Here is a 16,496-nt window from a genome sequence, read left to right on the forward strand (position 1 = left end):
TTAGATTGCAATTAAATGATCAATCACTGAGTAAAGGGGTTGCAGAAAGAATAATTAATAAGCTAAAGGTCGAATAAAATGTGCTTATAATGATTAGGGAGCAGATTATTGGTCCTTAGAAGTGTATTATAAAATTAAATAATACTATAAAGTATAGGGCATTGATACAACAATATTTTCAACTCATTAAATTTTGGTCCCTTGTAATTTGTTTATTATTGCATAATGAATACTATGCATTTGGTAGACAGACCATAGCCTGTTGACGTGGCATCAATTCAAGAGTTCACGGGCAACTTTATTTAAGTGCTTCAGCAATATTTTAGAGGGAAAAAGAATAAAGTGGCAAATGATTAAGCTTTTTTTTTTGGACAAGGCTAAGGATGAAGTTAATAATATTTCAATCCTAAGATCGATCCCAATTCCTAAAGTTGCGTCTTTTATGCGAAAATTTAGAGGCATGATGTAAAGAACTTTGCGCATGCATTTAGAAAAAGTCAATAGTAAATATTCTTAGTTTATGTGAACAATTCCTCATGATTTCTTGCTAAAAGAGAAGAAAGTTTTGGACCATCTTTTTCGACACGACAGAGAGAGTGATCACATTTTTCCTTTGTTCGGGAGCGTTTTACCTTTTAATGCGGGACTTTTCGGCGCGAATCCGAATTAGTCGGGCCCCAATGTGGGTACCGGATACCAGCTGAGAAATCAAAAAAAAAAAGATCACATTTTACTATCAGTACTTTTTTTTTGTAGTATGTTCATCGTAACTCTTTTTACTTTTTAAACTTGTTTTGAAAACGATTTTTTTGAGCGGAAGATTTATTGGAAACGGTCTCTATCTTACACAAGTCACGGGTAAGGTCTGCGTATATCCTATCCTTCCTAGAACTCACCTGTGAGATCACATTGGGTATGTTGTTGTTGTTTTAGAGAGAGTGATCATCAATTAGTGTCGGAAAAATGACACTATATAACTGCTGTAAAAAATAATAGCCAAAAAAATATATAACTTTTATATATATACATTTTTGTATGTTATATAACTTTTATATATATACATTTTGTATGTTACATATAAAAATTATACAAATTTTATATACTTTTTTAACTACTAGACGTAAATAGTTTATGTACGGGCCAAAAGTGATAATACCCTCGATGAACATCTTTTCTCATGTGGAAATTTTTAATACCTTCTTATAAAATGACTCTTAGACGTTTCAAGAATCCCACTTTCATTTTTTTTCTCTCATATAGAACATCTTTTCTCATGTGGAAATTTTCATCTTACTAGCTAGTAGAAAAGTTAAAGCATGACCATTATATGTTTCTCCAACATATATAATTGGACAATTCATTGTTCAACTATTTCCTAAATAATAGTGTCAAATTAGAAGTGGGTGTACATGGACCGGGTTGGTTCGGTTTCTATCAAAACCAAACCAAACCAATTATATCGGTTTGGATTGGTTCGGTTTTGTCGGATTTTTCGGGTTTTCGGGTTTTTTTGTTACATGAATATTATTTCAATCTTACGTTATTAAAATTATAGATAAAGCTTTGATAAGTGAATATATGTTTAGTAAATATGGAAAAAATTGACAAACATATGATCTATTAAAATATTCTAATGGGAGAAATTTTTTAGTAACACATGATAGTTATTTTCTTAGTCGTCTAACAATAATTTTTCGTTAATTTGCGCTTTCAAGGTTAATACATGAGAGGATTCCAAATATTTCTACATTTTCTAAAGAAAAATCACTACAAAGTCTTAAAAATATAAATAAAATTTATATATTTATATGTCGGTTTGGTTCGGGTTTGTTTACTCAATACCAAACCAAGTCAAACCAAACCTAGTCCGGTTTTTTGATCGGTTTGGTTTGGTTTTTCGGTTTGGTGCGGTTTTCCGGCTCGGTTGAACACCCCTAAGTGGGTAAACAAAATGAAGCAAAGAAATAAGTAGGATATTTGATCCTCAACATTCACCAGGTTTAGAGTATAGGCTATATATAGCAAAGGGATCAGCTCATTTCCTCCTATTTTGAGTTTTGACCCAATAATTTGATGAGTCATTTTGAGTGCAACTCATTGGATCAAGTTTACAAGCAAGTCTTATCTCAGCTCATTTAAACTTGGGCAACTTAGACATGTGACTGAAAAATGAGAACTAATCCCATTACAGATTTTAAAAACAAAACATCTATCTATTTACAGTAATTTTTTGGTTCTTTTCATAATGTATTTCGCTTTGCTCTTGGCTGAGAAAATGTATGTGATGGAACACTTGAGTGAGCTACTTATCAAGAATTTTGGCCATTTTTATCAGCCCGTAATCGTCGACAGGGTGTATATCTGCTGCAATGGATATAGTTGAATGGACTTTACCAAGTAGGATAATAAAGGGATATATCTGAACCTGTTTGCTATGTATAGGCTAGAAAGTTAAATTCTTCAAGCTACAGGTTCTGTCATTGACTGTGTAACCCTGAAGGTGTGACTACAAAGTAATCTCTGATTGTTTTCCTCAAAGAGGAAGGGGGAGTCAGAACAGAAGAAGGGCTTTTCTTTGCAGTTTCTGGAGTTTTCTCAAAGTTTTCTTGAAGTTCAAAACCTTGTAAATGTTTTTTCTTCTTTGATACTGGAGTACTCATTTCAGGGATGGTAATAAGATCAGGCAATTCTTGATGACATGTCAAGTTTGAGTCACAGTTAGTAGAGTCATTCTTGATGCTGACTGGTTTTTCATCTGAAAACAGCTTCCGACGTTGCATACAAGAAACTGCTGTTACTTTCTTTCGGATGGATGATGGAGATGTTGTGTTTGAGTAACAACTGCTGTGGATGTTCCAAAAACGCACCTGCCACAGATTTGATAGGAATAACACATTATTAACATCTTCAAACTCAAACATCAAAAAACAAGAATCACAAAATTTTGCAAGAGAAAATGTTTGATTGAAAATCTCTTGGCCTTCAAGAATTCCAAGTTCTCATAGGAAGGGGCGGTTTTAGGACGGCGGAAGGGGGTTCACCCGCCCTGTGGAGGATAAGATGCAGGAAGCAAGGTTGAGATGGTTCGGGCATGTTAAGAGGAAAAGTATAGAGGCCCCAGTTAGAAGGTGCGGTTAGCCTCGGTAGATATCAGGAGGGGTAGAGGTAAGCCTAAGAAGTCTTGGGGAAAGGTTATTAGACGGGACATGGCGCAGTTAGAGTTGACTGAGGACATGGACCTAGAGAGGAGGGTGTGGAGATCAAAGATTAAGGTAGAAGGTTCGTAGGTAGTTGAGCGTTTCTCTTTGTCTTACTAAGTTCGCTAGAATTAGTGTTAGTAGGATATCTATCTTTTATCCATAGATGGCTATTACTACCTAGAGTTCGATTGCATTCTTGAATTCGATCTTCTTTCATCTTGTTGTTATTCCTACTTGTTGCAATTACATTTTTTTTCAGTTGTTCTCTAGTCGAGGGATCTATCAGAAACAGCTTCTCTGAACTTCCAAGAGTAGGGGTTGCGTACATCTTACCCTCCCCAGACCCTACTTGTGGGAAACTAGTGGGTTTGTTGTTGTTGTTGGAAGGGGGTTCACCCGAACCCTTTTTGCCTAAAAATTACACTATATATATATATATATATAGCAAATCTGTTTTTTACTTCCATATATTATGTTTTGAATCCCCTTAACACAACCCAAAGCATAGCTTGGTGGTCAAGGGGGTCCAAAAACTTTGTGAGATCACTAGTTCAATTCCCACTGGACAGAATTTCTTTTAATTTTTTAACTTTTTTTCTTTATTGAACCCTATTGGCGGAAATCCTGCCTCCGCCACTGCTCACGAGTATAAGAAACTTGGGAGAGGATGAGCACTACATTTTGGGAAGTATTCTTCTTTGCTTCTTGTGACTTGGCTTAAATAAAATAGCTATAGTACCTAAGTATTTGTAGGAATTTTTCTAACAAGTACCTAATCTAGTACATGTACCTTAATTTAATTCTGAATTTTCTCTATTCCCCAATTCATGAATAAAACAAGGAATGCATCTTAAGACTAATGCATTAAGTTATAATAATCATGAAATAGGTAAATTCATGTACTTGGGATGGATCTAGTTCATTTATCCAACATTTCAATGATGGAAACATGCAACATTTCTCTACAACTTACTGTGAAATCATCTGATGCTGTAGCAACTTTACCCGTTTCTGATGTGCACCTGTAGCAGTTTAGTTTTCAAAAGTTAGGTTGGATTTGTATAGATAAATTAGGGTAGAATCTATAGCATTGAGCAAACTTACCAATCTAGTGCTGTAACTTCTCCATCATGACCTTTCAATATAATCGGATCGTCAAGAGGCTTGTTTACCTGATTCATTGAGCTGATGAGTTAACACCACGTAGAGAAAACTCCAGTGAGAACTTTTATAGTTGAAAAAACTAACCTGCCATATGTAGGCGCTTCCATCACTGGAACCACTGAGAATATGAGCTGCATCAGGACTTATAGCTGACTGCAATTCCATTAAGATCAAGGCCATTTTAGTTAGCTGCATAAAGAAGGGTCCAAGTTACAAGTAGCAGAAATAGAACGGCACTAACCTTGACAAAAAATGATTCTATTTTGCATCCTGTGAAAGTTTTTACTGGCCCTTTATCTGCCTTAAGTACACTATACAAGTAGATTCTGAAAGAGAACAGAAAAAGCAAGAGAAAAAGTATCAGCATTTTGCATAGCAATGGAAGTTACTATAAGTTTTCATATCTGGGAAAATTGTTCTTCCTGAGAATGCGTAGGGCACGTATAACCTAGAAATCTCTTATTTGTTACTAAGCAATTGCTTACAATGCAGAGTGTTCTATTATAGAAGAGGGAGAACATACACCAAGCTAAAAGATGCTAATCAAAGAAATAAAATACCTGTTGTCCATGCATGATGCAGAAATAAACACTCCATTTATGTCTTGAGACAAACTAGATACTCCATGGAATCGCTTTCCCTGAACAACAAGAGAGAAAGTTGGTATCAATCACATCACAGATTTCTGAATTTTCAACAAATCGGACCCTCTGAATTGCAGCCAGATTACATCTTGAGCAAGAGTGAACATTGTTGTATGTGTCTGAGAGACAGTCAAGACACTAAAGGAATTGAACACTCAAGAAAACACATATCGGTAATGAAACATTTACTATTACCTTCTGTGTTGACACCTCAGGATGAGGGCATGCCTGAATAATGGGACATTTGAGATTCCTTGTATCCCAGAACTTTATGACACTGAAATTTATGGAGAAAAAGAGTGAGTACTGCATAATCTCACAATGAATTGCTGGCTAAGTTGCAACTTGCATGATTATTTTGAAAAGCATGGCAAGTTTTCTCAGTCACCTGTCAACTGCTCCAGCACTAGCTATGGAGAGCTCATCTTTTAGGTAAAGAATTGATGTAATGCTCACGGGGGAAGCCTGAAATAGTTGTGCCCAGTAAGAATAAAACTGGTCGTATGAAAATATGGAGAACTGAGTCGTTGAAAGTAATGATTATAGGACTAACCTTTCCACGTCTAGTTCGTCTCTGATGAGGAGACATGTGAGCCTCATGGACGGTAGCAATTGACCTAAATGCAGAAAATAATTTTGAGTGATGTTTGGAGCTGCTAAGTGAACATATCTCTTCAAATGGTCATGCTTGATAAAACTCTAATACTTCTTTCTTATCAGTGATAAACAAAAATATGCGTCCCTATTTCTTCTAACAATTGAAAGGCTTGTGATCTTGAAACCTCATTCCACTGTCATGTGAGCATAACAGTGTACTTACGGTATGCAAAGGTTTTCACTGCTACTGTCAGAGCATCTCAAGTCCCAAAGGGCAAAAGACCCATCTCTGGCACCAGAAACAATAACATCTACATCAAACCAAAGAAATAACGCATGAAATGATGGCATATGATATCTTTTGTTAAAGAATGTATAGAAACAATGGCTCCAGAAAGAAACATAGAAGACCTCAAACCTACCATGATTTGTAGGATGAGGACAAATGGATTTCACACTCCCAGTGTGACCCATTAGTGCTCTCACGCATTGCTTTCCTTGTGCATCCCATACCTTTATCTGCTCGAATTCATCATGAGACTGTTAGATTTATGAGTACAGCATTCAAACGATCAAAAAACTATTGGTTTTTGACATTTTGTTAACATGGCTTTGTTCTTTGAGTGCATAGAAAGGTTTGAGAAAGAAGAATAAAACCAACCAGTTATTACAGAAAAGAAGTGAAATATATAACTCACACTTTGATCACCTGAAGCTGTTAAGATATTGGTATCTTCCTGCAAATAAAATCAAATAAATCTCATCTTTAATGTGGAACAAATGTTCCAAAAAATGATCTAAATATCAACAACAAAAAAACAGAAAGTAAACATGTCCAAACCAAAGAAGATTCTCTAGTTCACGCTCTAACTAAATTAACACATTTCAACCCACAAATTGGTTCTTATAGCTTCCACTTTGTTGTGTTGTGTGAGCCACCGAGCACCTTTAAACACTCAACATTTCCTTGAGTTTAGAAAGTGAAAATTCTTTACTGAAGGGTGGTGATGAAGCTCCAATTAAGAACTTTTCCCTGCTATAACACAATTAGAAAGGGGTACCTACTATATATTTCTAGTGATCTTCAACACTAGTTATGTTTTCAAACAGTTTATTGGTTCGAATCAAAAGTAATATCTTCAGTTTTGTTTCTCCTATAAAAAAGTACTTATGACAGTTGACAGCAATACTGGAAATCTAGTTTTGCACTAAGATACATTACTGATCCATCAATCTTGCGACTTTACTACTGATGTAAATCATGCACACAAATAAAATGCATGGATGTTATTATTCTTGGTTGAACATTCAAACAGTTTGCCTAAGATACTTCTTCATATGTATCAAAACCGCTCAACACCTCTTAACAATCATTGCCCCACAAATTCCACCTATCCTGATCTTTTTTGGTTTTCTGAAATTGCATTTCAGTTGCATCAATTTCATCTCGTGCAATATTGGAAACACATAAAGTAAATTTAGTTACTAAAAAATAGCCTCTAAAGTCTAGGGAGCTGAGATGTACCTTGATCCAACATACATCAAATATGGCATTATCATGAGCAGCCCACTCTGACACCTTCGCTTTTTCTGGAAATTGCAAAATATTCATTAAAAATTCCCCTCAAAAAAATTATAGCATGAAAAGCTAAACTTAGTGTCTCAACTATAAATTTGATCTTTTTACCTGCATTTTGCAGGTGAGTAGAAGAAGAAGGAAATTTGACCCGAGTGTTAAACAAGCTAAGGTAGCCACCCTCGTCAGCCACAGCTACAATATGCGAGTTTTTACTCGTCTGCAGTAAATACCAGCGTGTATAATTTACGGAATTTGTTAACATTATACAAGTGTTTTACTCTATGAACACACAATGAGAGATAAAGATTGTTTTTAACCTTGCAGAACGAGAGGGCCATTGGAGGTGGCGTGAAGCCGTTGTGGTCAACTGCCAGAGCTCCGATTTCGTTGAAATCAGATGATTCGTGACTGATATAGGGTCGTCGTTTAACTGGAGATACACACGTAGATGAAAACCACAAAAAATTGTACTTAGATTAATGTAAATATAAGAAATTACTGTTAATCAAGAAGCAATTTTTGGGGCAAACCTCTGTATCCATTAAGCTCCCTTGAATTGATGTCTTGGAAGAAAGATTGATGCTTGGATGCATCCATCTTACAACTCTTCGAATACTAATTTGTCTATTTTTGTTGACTCAGGCGTGTTTTTGACCTCAAACCCTAACAACACAATGATATAGTAATTCTCTCACCCAATAACATCCGTCTCTGAAATTTTTCTTCTTTTGGAGAGGAGTACAACACATGAGTTGCTGTATAGGAGCTGTAAGATGATGGAATGAGAGCGGCGTTGAAGAGAGAGAGGAGATGTTTACTAATGTTTGATTTGGCGGGACTTAGGGAGCTACTTGTCCGACAAGGCGGGAAAGTAATTTGAACTTTTTAGTGCTTGGCGGGTTGTATAGTGGCGCTAGCACGAAATTATGAACGGCCTATTTTATTTTGGGTGTGTTATCACTTTTAGCCCGCGCCAAAAAATATTTATATCTAATAGTCAAAAAAGTGTATAAAATTTGTATAATTTTTGTATACAACATATAAAATGTATATAGATACAAAAAAATATACAAATTTTTTTCGGCTATTATTTTTATAGCGGCTGTATAGTATCATTTTTCCTTTTATATTTTGGCCCTTTGTTGAACTACTATAATTACTTAACTAGACCAACAAGGGTTATAGGGGAGTGGTAAGATAGAGAATTAGAATTTTGAGGACAGTTATGCGTGTCCTCACCATCTGTGAGAGAATAAAAAGGCAGAGATTTAGAATTTCAAAGTCAACCAATTCGCGCGATAAGGAATCAAATAAGTGAAGTTTTTCCTAACAGTTCCATAGCATTCCGAAGATAAGTACAGAAGACAAGTGCAGCCAAAGAGAAATACCAACAAGAGTCATTACCGAGGTATTGCCTCGTAGTCTCAAATCACAAGAATAAAGCACAAACTTTCCTTATATCACCGCGGGAGCCTTTATATTTTTGTTTTGAAAATTATTTTTCCGAAATAGCATCCCGCATTTAGCCAACCTTAACACACTGCATGACTTCTAGTAATTCCCCTACTAGCCACGCGTATCAAGCTCACATTATCTCAACGCATGTGTTTCAACCCCAAAACCTTATACCATCCCATGCGCATCAATATCATAACGTATCACAAAATCGTACCTCAAGTGCCCAATATTACAACTTGTCACAAAGATCAATAATAACAGTATTTTCACAAATAAAGAGCCCATGGCTCAACCACAATGCACACATGAGTCTCAACAACAATAACCGATAGTGAATAACTCAACAAGAATGGTATTTCACAACCCAACACTTTGCCTCAATGCAAATTACGGCCTTTATAACTCAATACCAATCTCAACAACAAGATATTACAGGAATAACAACTTCAAGTAAAGAGTCAACGGCTAAATTATGAATACGGAATAAAAAAAAACAAGAACTTCAACTAAACATGTAGAACAATTAGCAAGTAAGAGATAAAACAAGTAGACATGTGAAAATAGACTAGAAATAATGTCTATAACATGTTAAGGTAACACAATTAAGGCATGAAAGGAAATCTACATAGCTAAAACCGATAATTTTCACATTTAGCCCATGTACATACTCGTCACCCTGCGTACACGGCTTTCACATATCACAATTATCACAACCAGCACAAATCCTAAGGGGTAATTCACCCACACAAGGTTAGGCAAGTTACTTACCTCGAATCACGCTAACCCAATCCACTAGTAGGCATTTCCCTCGATTATCCAACTCCGAACGACTCGATTCTAGCCAAAATAACTTCATATTATAAATATAAACTATATGAAACTAATTCGAACAATAAAAGTACGATATTTGCAAAGAATTAAAAAAGTCAACTCGGGCTCGCGTCTCGGAATCCAACTAAAGCTATAAAATCCGAACACCCATTCGATAACGAGTCCAACCATACAAGAGTTACTCAAATCTAACCTCAAATTGTCTTTCAAATCCCCATATTTTAGCCTAAGAAGTTTCACAACTTTTTTCCCAAATTTCCAACTCCAAAACACTAATTTAATGATGAAAACACCAATAGATTCATGTAATTTACCCTAAATCGAGTTAGAATTCTTACCCAAATATTTTCCTTGAAAATCTCCCGAAAAATCGCCTAACATCGAGCTCTCTAAGTCCAAAAAATGGATTATGAATCAAACTTTCGAAATTTTCCATTTTCTGCCCAGCAAATCCGCTTCTGCGAGCCTGGCGGTCGCACCTGCGGAGAAACCATCGCACGTGCGGACTCCACTTAAATACAGGAGTTTTTCTTCTACGGATAAAAGCTCGCACTTGCGAGTGCGCTCGTGCGGAGAACTCTCCACTTCTGCGACCATAGACCATGCGATCCCCGTCCGCACATGCGGATACGCAGACGCGGATAACTTCTCGCACCTGCGATCCCAGTTGGGCAAATCCAGCTTCGCTTTTGCGATCAACTGCTCATTTTGCGAGTCCGCACCTGCGCCCAATCCCTTCGCATGTGGGATAACACCAGATGGCTGGGAACTTCAGCAATAGCACAAGTCCAAAAATTGATCTGAATTCAATATGTTTCACACAGGGGCCCCCAGGACACCGTCCAAATATACCAACAAGTCCTAAAACACACAACGGAGCTACTCAAGAGCAAAAATCACAACAAACAACATCGATTCTACGAATCGCAACCGAAATTCAAGCCTAGGAAACTATGAAATTCCGAAACCAATGTCGATTCTTACCAAAACAATTCCGATTTACTTCAAATTTCGCACACAAGTCATAAATAACATGACAGACTCACGGAATCAAATTCCCACCCCGATATTAACAAACTCAACTCCCGGTCAAACTTTCGGATCTTCCGAACCTTCAACTTGCCAACCTTCGCCAATTCACGCCGAAACGGCCCGCATACCTCCAAATCAACATCCAGGCACGCTCATAAGTCTAAGATCACCATGCAGAGCTATTGGAACCGTCAAAACTCCATTCTGGAGTCGTCTATATAAAAGTCAAACTACGGTCAACTCTATCAACTTAGGAACTATGTGTCTTGTTTTACTCTGAAACTCACACGAAACCAAAACCAAATTCCCATGGTAAGTCACATAATCAAAATACAACATAGGAGAGGCAATAAATAGGGTATCAGGGCTAAAACACTCAAAACGACTGGTCGGCTCATTACAGCTACCGCATTGCCTTAGACAACACGTCAACCCAATAAAAAAAAGACTAGCAAAAAGAGGCACCACATTCAACAGGCCGAGGTCAACATAAGAAAAAATTGAGGACGTCATCATGGATCCCAAAATGGTCGATGCTGCAGATTCGATCATAGAAGACCTCGATCCCGTTCAATTGGACCTCAACGACCATAGCAAAAAAGGCCTGTATTGGCTGCAAACTTGTGACGACCCCCGTTGGTCGTTCTGAGAGTTGTAGACCCGTCCCCATTTGCTGCTCCTTTCGTATTATAGGGTTGTTATATGACTTATCGGGTTAGTTGGGTTGGGTCCGGAATGATTTTGGAGTGAATTGAGACACTTAGTCTCCTAATTGAAAGCTTAAGTTGGAAAAGTTGACCGAATGCCGACTTATGTGTAAACGACCTTGGATTTGAACTTTGATGGTTCCGTTAGTTGATTTTGGTATTAGGATCATGTCCGGATTGTGAATTGGAGGTCCGTAGTAGAATTAGGCTTGAATTGGCGAAAGTTGGAATTTAAAAAGTTTGATTGAGGGCAAACTGAGTAGGTTCGTGGTGTCATTTATGACTTATGTGCAAAATTTGAGGTCAATCAGACGTGATTTGATAGGCTTCAACGTCAATTGTATAATTTTGAAATTTCAAAGTTCATTAGGCTTGAATCCGTGTGTAATTCGTGTTTTTAATGTTGTTTGAGGTGATTTTAGGGTTCGTCTAAGTTCGTATGATGTTTTGGGACTTGATGGTATGTTTGGTTGAGGTCCCGTGGGCCTCGGGTTAATTTCGGGTGGTTAACGGACTTGGTTTTGAGTTGGTGAAATAGCTGAAGTTGCTGGTTTTTGGCTCATCTGGTTTCTTCTTATGTGTTCGTGAGGGAGGTCTCGCGTTCGCGAAGTGTACTTGGAGGCTGATGGAAGTTTGGTCAGGGGGAGGCATTGTGAACGCGAGAAGTGTAACGCGTTCGCGAAGAGAAGTGAGGCAACTGGGGACCCCAGCCATTTGGTCTATGCGTTCGCGGAAGGCGAGTCGCATTCGCAAAGTGAGGGGTCAGCGAAGCATCGCGTTCACAGTTTGTCGGACGCATTCGCGAAGAGGGTTTTGAGCGGAAGAATCATTTGTGCTACGGGAAAGCGAGGGAAAGGCCGCGTTCGAGATGAAGGAATATTTGGGCAGTAGTGTTAAATTTCAAAAAACGAGGGCTTGAACCCATTTTTCATATTTTGAACTAGAGGCCACGGATTTGGGCGATTCTTGAAGGGATTTTCAAGGAATTGATTGGGGTAAGTGATTCTTACTTGGTTTTGGCCAAATATCATGATTATGCCTTTAATTCCATCATTCAATTTGTGATTTGGGGTGGAAAATTGGGGAAAAAGAGGAAAAGTTCTTGAGTTAGATTTTTGAGGTTTTGAAGGGGATTTTGTTATTGGATCTGATTAAATTGTGTATGGTTAGACTCGTGAGTGAATGGGCTTTCGGGTTTTGTGAGTTTCGTCTGATTTCAAGATGTGCCCCCCCCCCCCCCGGAGGGAGGAGGTTTGAGCCAATTTTGGATTTTTGGCTACAATTTAGTGTTTTTCTCCTGGAATTAACCCCTTTAGCCTATATTAATTGTATTGTACTACTTGTGGCTAGATTCGTTTGGAGACCGGTTTGAGAGGAAAAGGCATATTGGAGTAGAGTTTTGCTCGGATTGAGGTAAGTAACACTTTCAAACTTGGTTTTAAGGGTTCGAGACCCCGAATTTATGTGTTATGTGATTGGTATTGAGGTGACGCACATGCCAAGTGAGGGACGTGCGGGCGTGCACCGTGAGAATTGTGACCTGGTTGATTCCATGGCACTATATAGTGATTCTATCTTGTTGATATCCTTGTTTTCATCATGTGATAAAGTAATTGAGCTGTCAATGATGCTAGAAATCATGTTTAGGCTTTATGCAGGTACTGTTGGGACCCATAGTAGTTGTTTCTTGCTGTCACCTTAGTGATTTCATTGATATTTCGTACTCATTCATATTAATTCATATCATATCATATCTCAGTCTCAGTTGTTATTTATTGATACAGTATAACTTTGTTTCATGCTAGTTTTCATGACATTGTGAGGCCGTGAGCGAGACTGGAGAGATTGATGACTGAGTGAGGCTGAGAGCCTGAATATGAGTGACAGTTATGGGATCGGGTTGCACGCCGTAGCGGTTATTGTCACGACCCTAAAATCGACCCTGTCGTGATGGCGCCTATCGTGAAACTAATCAATCCATTATTCTATAAAAGACATTTTTAAGTCATCAATTAACAAGTAAACTCATAACATAAGTCTAAATAACCAGTGCGGAATAAATACACCAGCCCGGCATCGGGGTGTCACAAGTCACGAGCATCTACTAAGGTCTGAATACAACGAAGAGTCTAAAAATATACTAAAAACAATCTAAGGAGGATAAGAGGGAGAAAAGCAGGGCTGCGAACGTCGGGCAGCTACCTTGCTAACTACGATGAACCTGCCACTGAGTGATTAACACCCGCTACCGGGTTCAGAAATACCTGAATTTGCACACAAGGTGCAGGGACTAATGTGAGTACGCCAACTCAGTAAGTAATAAAAATAAATGAAAGCTGAGCAGTAAGAAAATAGATAAATCCACGTCACAACACTACAACAAGTACAGTACAATTCCAAAACAGTACAGAACTCAATTATCTCGTAAAACAAATTCAATTTCAGTAAAACCTTTTCTTTTAAAACATCTTTCAATAGTTTCACCTAAGTGAAGAAACAGTGAGTCAAAATGATATAAACGTAAACCATCCCTCGGGCAAGACATGTACCATAAACCGCCCTCGGGCAAAATATCAACAAAACCAGCCCCTCGGGCTACCTCACAATCGCTCGTAATCAACCCCTCGGGCAACAACATGAAACAACAACAGCCCCTCGGGCAATATCACATCACTCACACTGGTACCTGCGCTCGCTAGGGGTGTAAAGACTCCGAAGGGGCTCCTACAGCCCAAGCGCTATAACAAGCCATCTCGTGGCATAATTCAGTCGGGCCCTCTGCCTCATAATAACAAGCCACCTCATGGCATAAATCAATTAGGCCCTCGGCCTCACAATATCATAAATCAGTAACAACTTATTGCAGCGTGCAGCCCGATCCCATAATATCCTCACAACACAGGCCCTTGGTCTCACTCAGTCAGAAACCTCTCAAGCCACTCGGGCAACAAAAAAACCGGATACTCGGCCCAAATTTCATTTAAAGTATCAAAACGGAGTAAATACGGCTGAGTTATGAAATCAGTAAAAATACAGCATGACCGAGTACAAATATTAAGTCAAAACAGTGAGGAATAGTAGTAAAAATCCCCTAAGGGTCCAAACAGTTGCCACGAGGCCCAAATATGGCATTCAGCCCAAAACATGATAATACTTTCCAAAATACAATAATATCAAACAGTTTCCAATTAAATACGCGACTTAATAGTCATACGGGATGGATCAAGTCACAATCTCCAACGGTGCACGACCCCATGCTCGTCATCTAGCGTGTGCGTCGCCTTAAAGAAGCACAACGATGTGAAATCCGGGGTTTCATACCCACAGGACAACATTTACAATCATTTCTTACCTCAAACCGGTCCACACTCTAGCTCGCGATGCCTTTGCCTCTCGACTCAGCCTCAACTCGCCTCGAATCTATCCAAAATCAGAATCATAACATCAAAACAGGCTAAAGGAACAAAGCCCACGCAAAAATAATCAAATTACATCAAAAATCCCGAAATTGGCCAAACCTGACCCCCGGGCCCACATCTCGGAATTCGATAAAAAGTGCATCAATAGAATCCTTATACTCCCACGAGTCCATACATACCTAGAACATCAAAATCGGACCTCAAATGGCCCCTCAAATCCCCAATTACCTCACCAATTTCAAGCCCTAACTTCCTTGTTCACCCTTAATCTCATAAATTCATCCTTAAACAACTGGAAATCAATCATAGAATCAAGTTTTAGGTTCATGGAACTCACCTCAATGAAAACCCCTTGATTCCCTCTTCAAAACCTCCAAAAAGCTTCAGCTCCGGATAAAAATGGTGGAAACAACCCAAAATTCACGAAGGGGGACTTATATACTTTCTGTCCAGCGATTTCCGCGCATGCGGGAAAAATATCGCACCTGCGGACTGCACCTGCGGACCACACCTGCGGTTATCTTAACCGCATCTGTGGTTTTCATTAAAGCCCTCAGGCACCGCACCAGCGACCCAGGTCTCGCACCTGCGGCTCGCAGATGCGGTCTAACTGCCCGCTCCTGCGACCATGTCGCTTCTGTGATCTGGCTTCCGCTTCTGCGGCTCGCACCTGCTGTCCCCAATCCGCAAGTGCGGTTATGACAGAATACAACAGCTTCAGTTGCTCCAATTCAAGTCCAAACTTTTCGACAACCATCCAAAACCATCCCGAGGCCCTCGGGACCTCAACCAAACACACCAATAAGTCACGTACCACTATTCAAACTTGTACCAACCCTAGAAATACTCAAAACAATGCCGTAACATCAAATCACCCTCGGATTCAAGCCTAAGGATTCCAAAACTTTCGAATTCCGCAAACGATAAAAAAGTCTATCAAACCTCATCCGAATGACTTGAAATTTTGCACACACGTCACAAATGACACAACGGACCTACTCCAACTTCCGGAATTTCATTTCGACCCCGATATCCGAATTACCACTACCAACCGGAAAATGCCAAAATTCTAATTTCGCCAATTCAAGCCTAAATCTACGACGGATCTCCAAAATACATTCCGAACACGCTCCTAAGTCCAAAATCACCCGACGGAGCTAACCAAATCATAAAAATCCAAATCCGATATCGAATACTAAAAATTCTAGACTGAGTCAAACCTTTCAAATTTAAAGCTTCAAGCTGAGAATCATCCTTCCATGTCTATTCAGATTAACGTGAAAACCAAAACCAACGATTTACATTGTTGATACCCAAATTTCCCTACGTATTTTTTTTCATATACAAAATAATTTCAAAATAACACATATATGCATATATAAGCATGCCCAAGTGTTTTGGTATTTTTCATAAATTTTAAAGATTTTTAAAATCAATTTATTGTCCATTTTAGCAATACAAAAATCAGTAACTATTCCCAAAACTATCAACCTTGGTGAATAATTTATTTCATTCTCATACTTACACCAATATATAGTTAAGGTGATTTTTTTATATTTTTACAATTTTATTTGGTATTTTTAAAAGCCAAAATACATACAATTGCAATTTTAGCCTATTTTAGGATTACTAGCATTTCTATAATTATAAAATTGGTTCCAGCATTTTTTAATTAACATTTATATATTACTAATTGGTTCAGTACTTTTAATTTGTTTTTAAAATCATTTTACTATTTTTTATAAATAAAAAGGTTTAAACTGGCTATTTAACATTTAGCCTCATTTTATTTCAATTACAACCTCTTTTACATTTCAATTTTAATCCTTAATTGACCCAATCTCAACCCCAACCGGACCGGCCTA

At 38.2% G+C, this 16,496-nt stretch overlaps 1 protein-coding gene across 1 annotated transcript; it reads right to left on the bottom strand.

The window, feature by feature from the left end:
* Positions 1-2,398: 2,398 nt before the first annotated feature.
* LOC109208437 (denticleless protein homolog A-like) lies at positions 2,399-8,012 on the bottom strand. The gene is made up of 16 exons (XM_019371546.1): positions 7,715-8,012; positions 7,502-7,614; positions 7,293-7,401; positions 7,131-7,195; positions 6,304-6,342; positions 6,028-6,124; positions 5,829-5,916; positions 5,562-5,625; positions 5,397-5,473; positions 5,204-5,285; positions 4,925-5,004; positions 4,606-4,690; positions 4,449-4,517; positions 4,305-4,372; positions 4,174-4,222; positions 2,399-2,867 (listed from the first exon to the last, which is right to left on the bottom strand). Exons 1-16 carry the CDS (start codon positions 7,779-7,781, stop codon positions 2,478-2,480), a joined length of 1,542 nt encoding a protein of 513 aa, XP_019227091.1. The 5' UTR covers positions 7,782-8,012; the 3' UTR covers positions 2,399-2,477.
* Positions 8,013-16,496: the final 8,484 nt, after the last annotated feature.

Source organism: Nicotiana attenuata, unplaced genomic scaffold, assembly GCF_001879085.1.
Source record: "Nicotiana attenuata strain UT unplaced genomic scaffold, NIATTr2, whole genome shotgun sequence".
NCBI lineage: Eukaryota > Viridiplantae > Streptophyta > Magnoliopsida > Solanales > Solanaceae > Nicotiana > Nicotiana attenuata.

What these genes read in the sequence shown, in the direction of transcription:
- LOC109208437 (XM_019371546.1), bottom strand. Translation starts at nt 7,781, where the DNA reads ATGGATGCATCCAAGCATCAATCTTTCTTCCAAGACATCAATTCAAGG. An exon ending in GGAGCTTAATGGATACAGAG is followed by an intron (nt 7,615 to 7,714) that starts GTTTGCCCCAAA and finishes GTGTATCTCCAG; the next exon opens with TTAAACGACGACCCTATATC. An exon ending in TGGCCCTCTCGTTCTGCAAG is followed by an intron (nt 7,402 to 7,501) that starts GTTAAAAACAAT and finishes TATTTACTGCAG; the next exon opens with ACGAGTAAAAACTCGCATAT.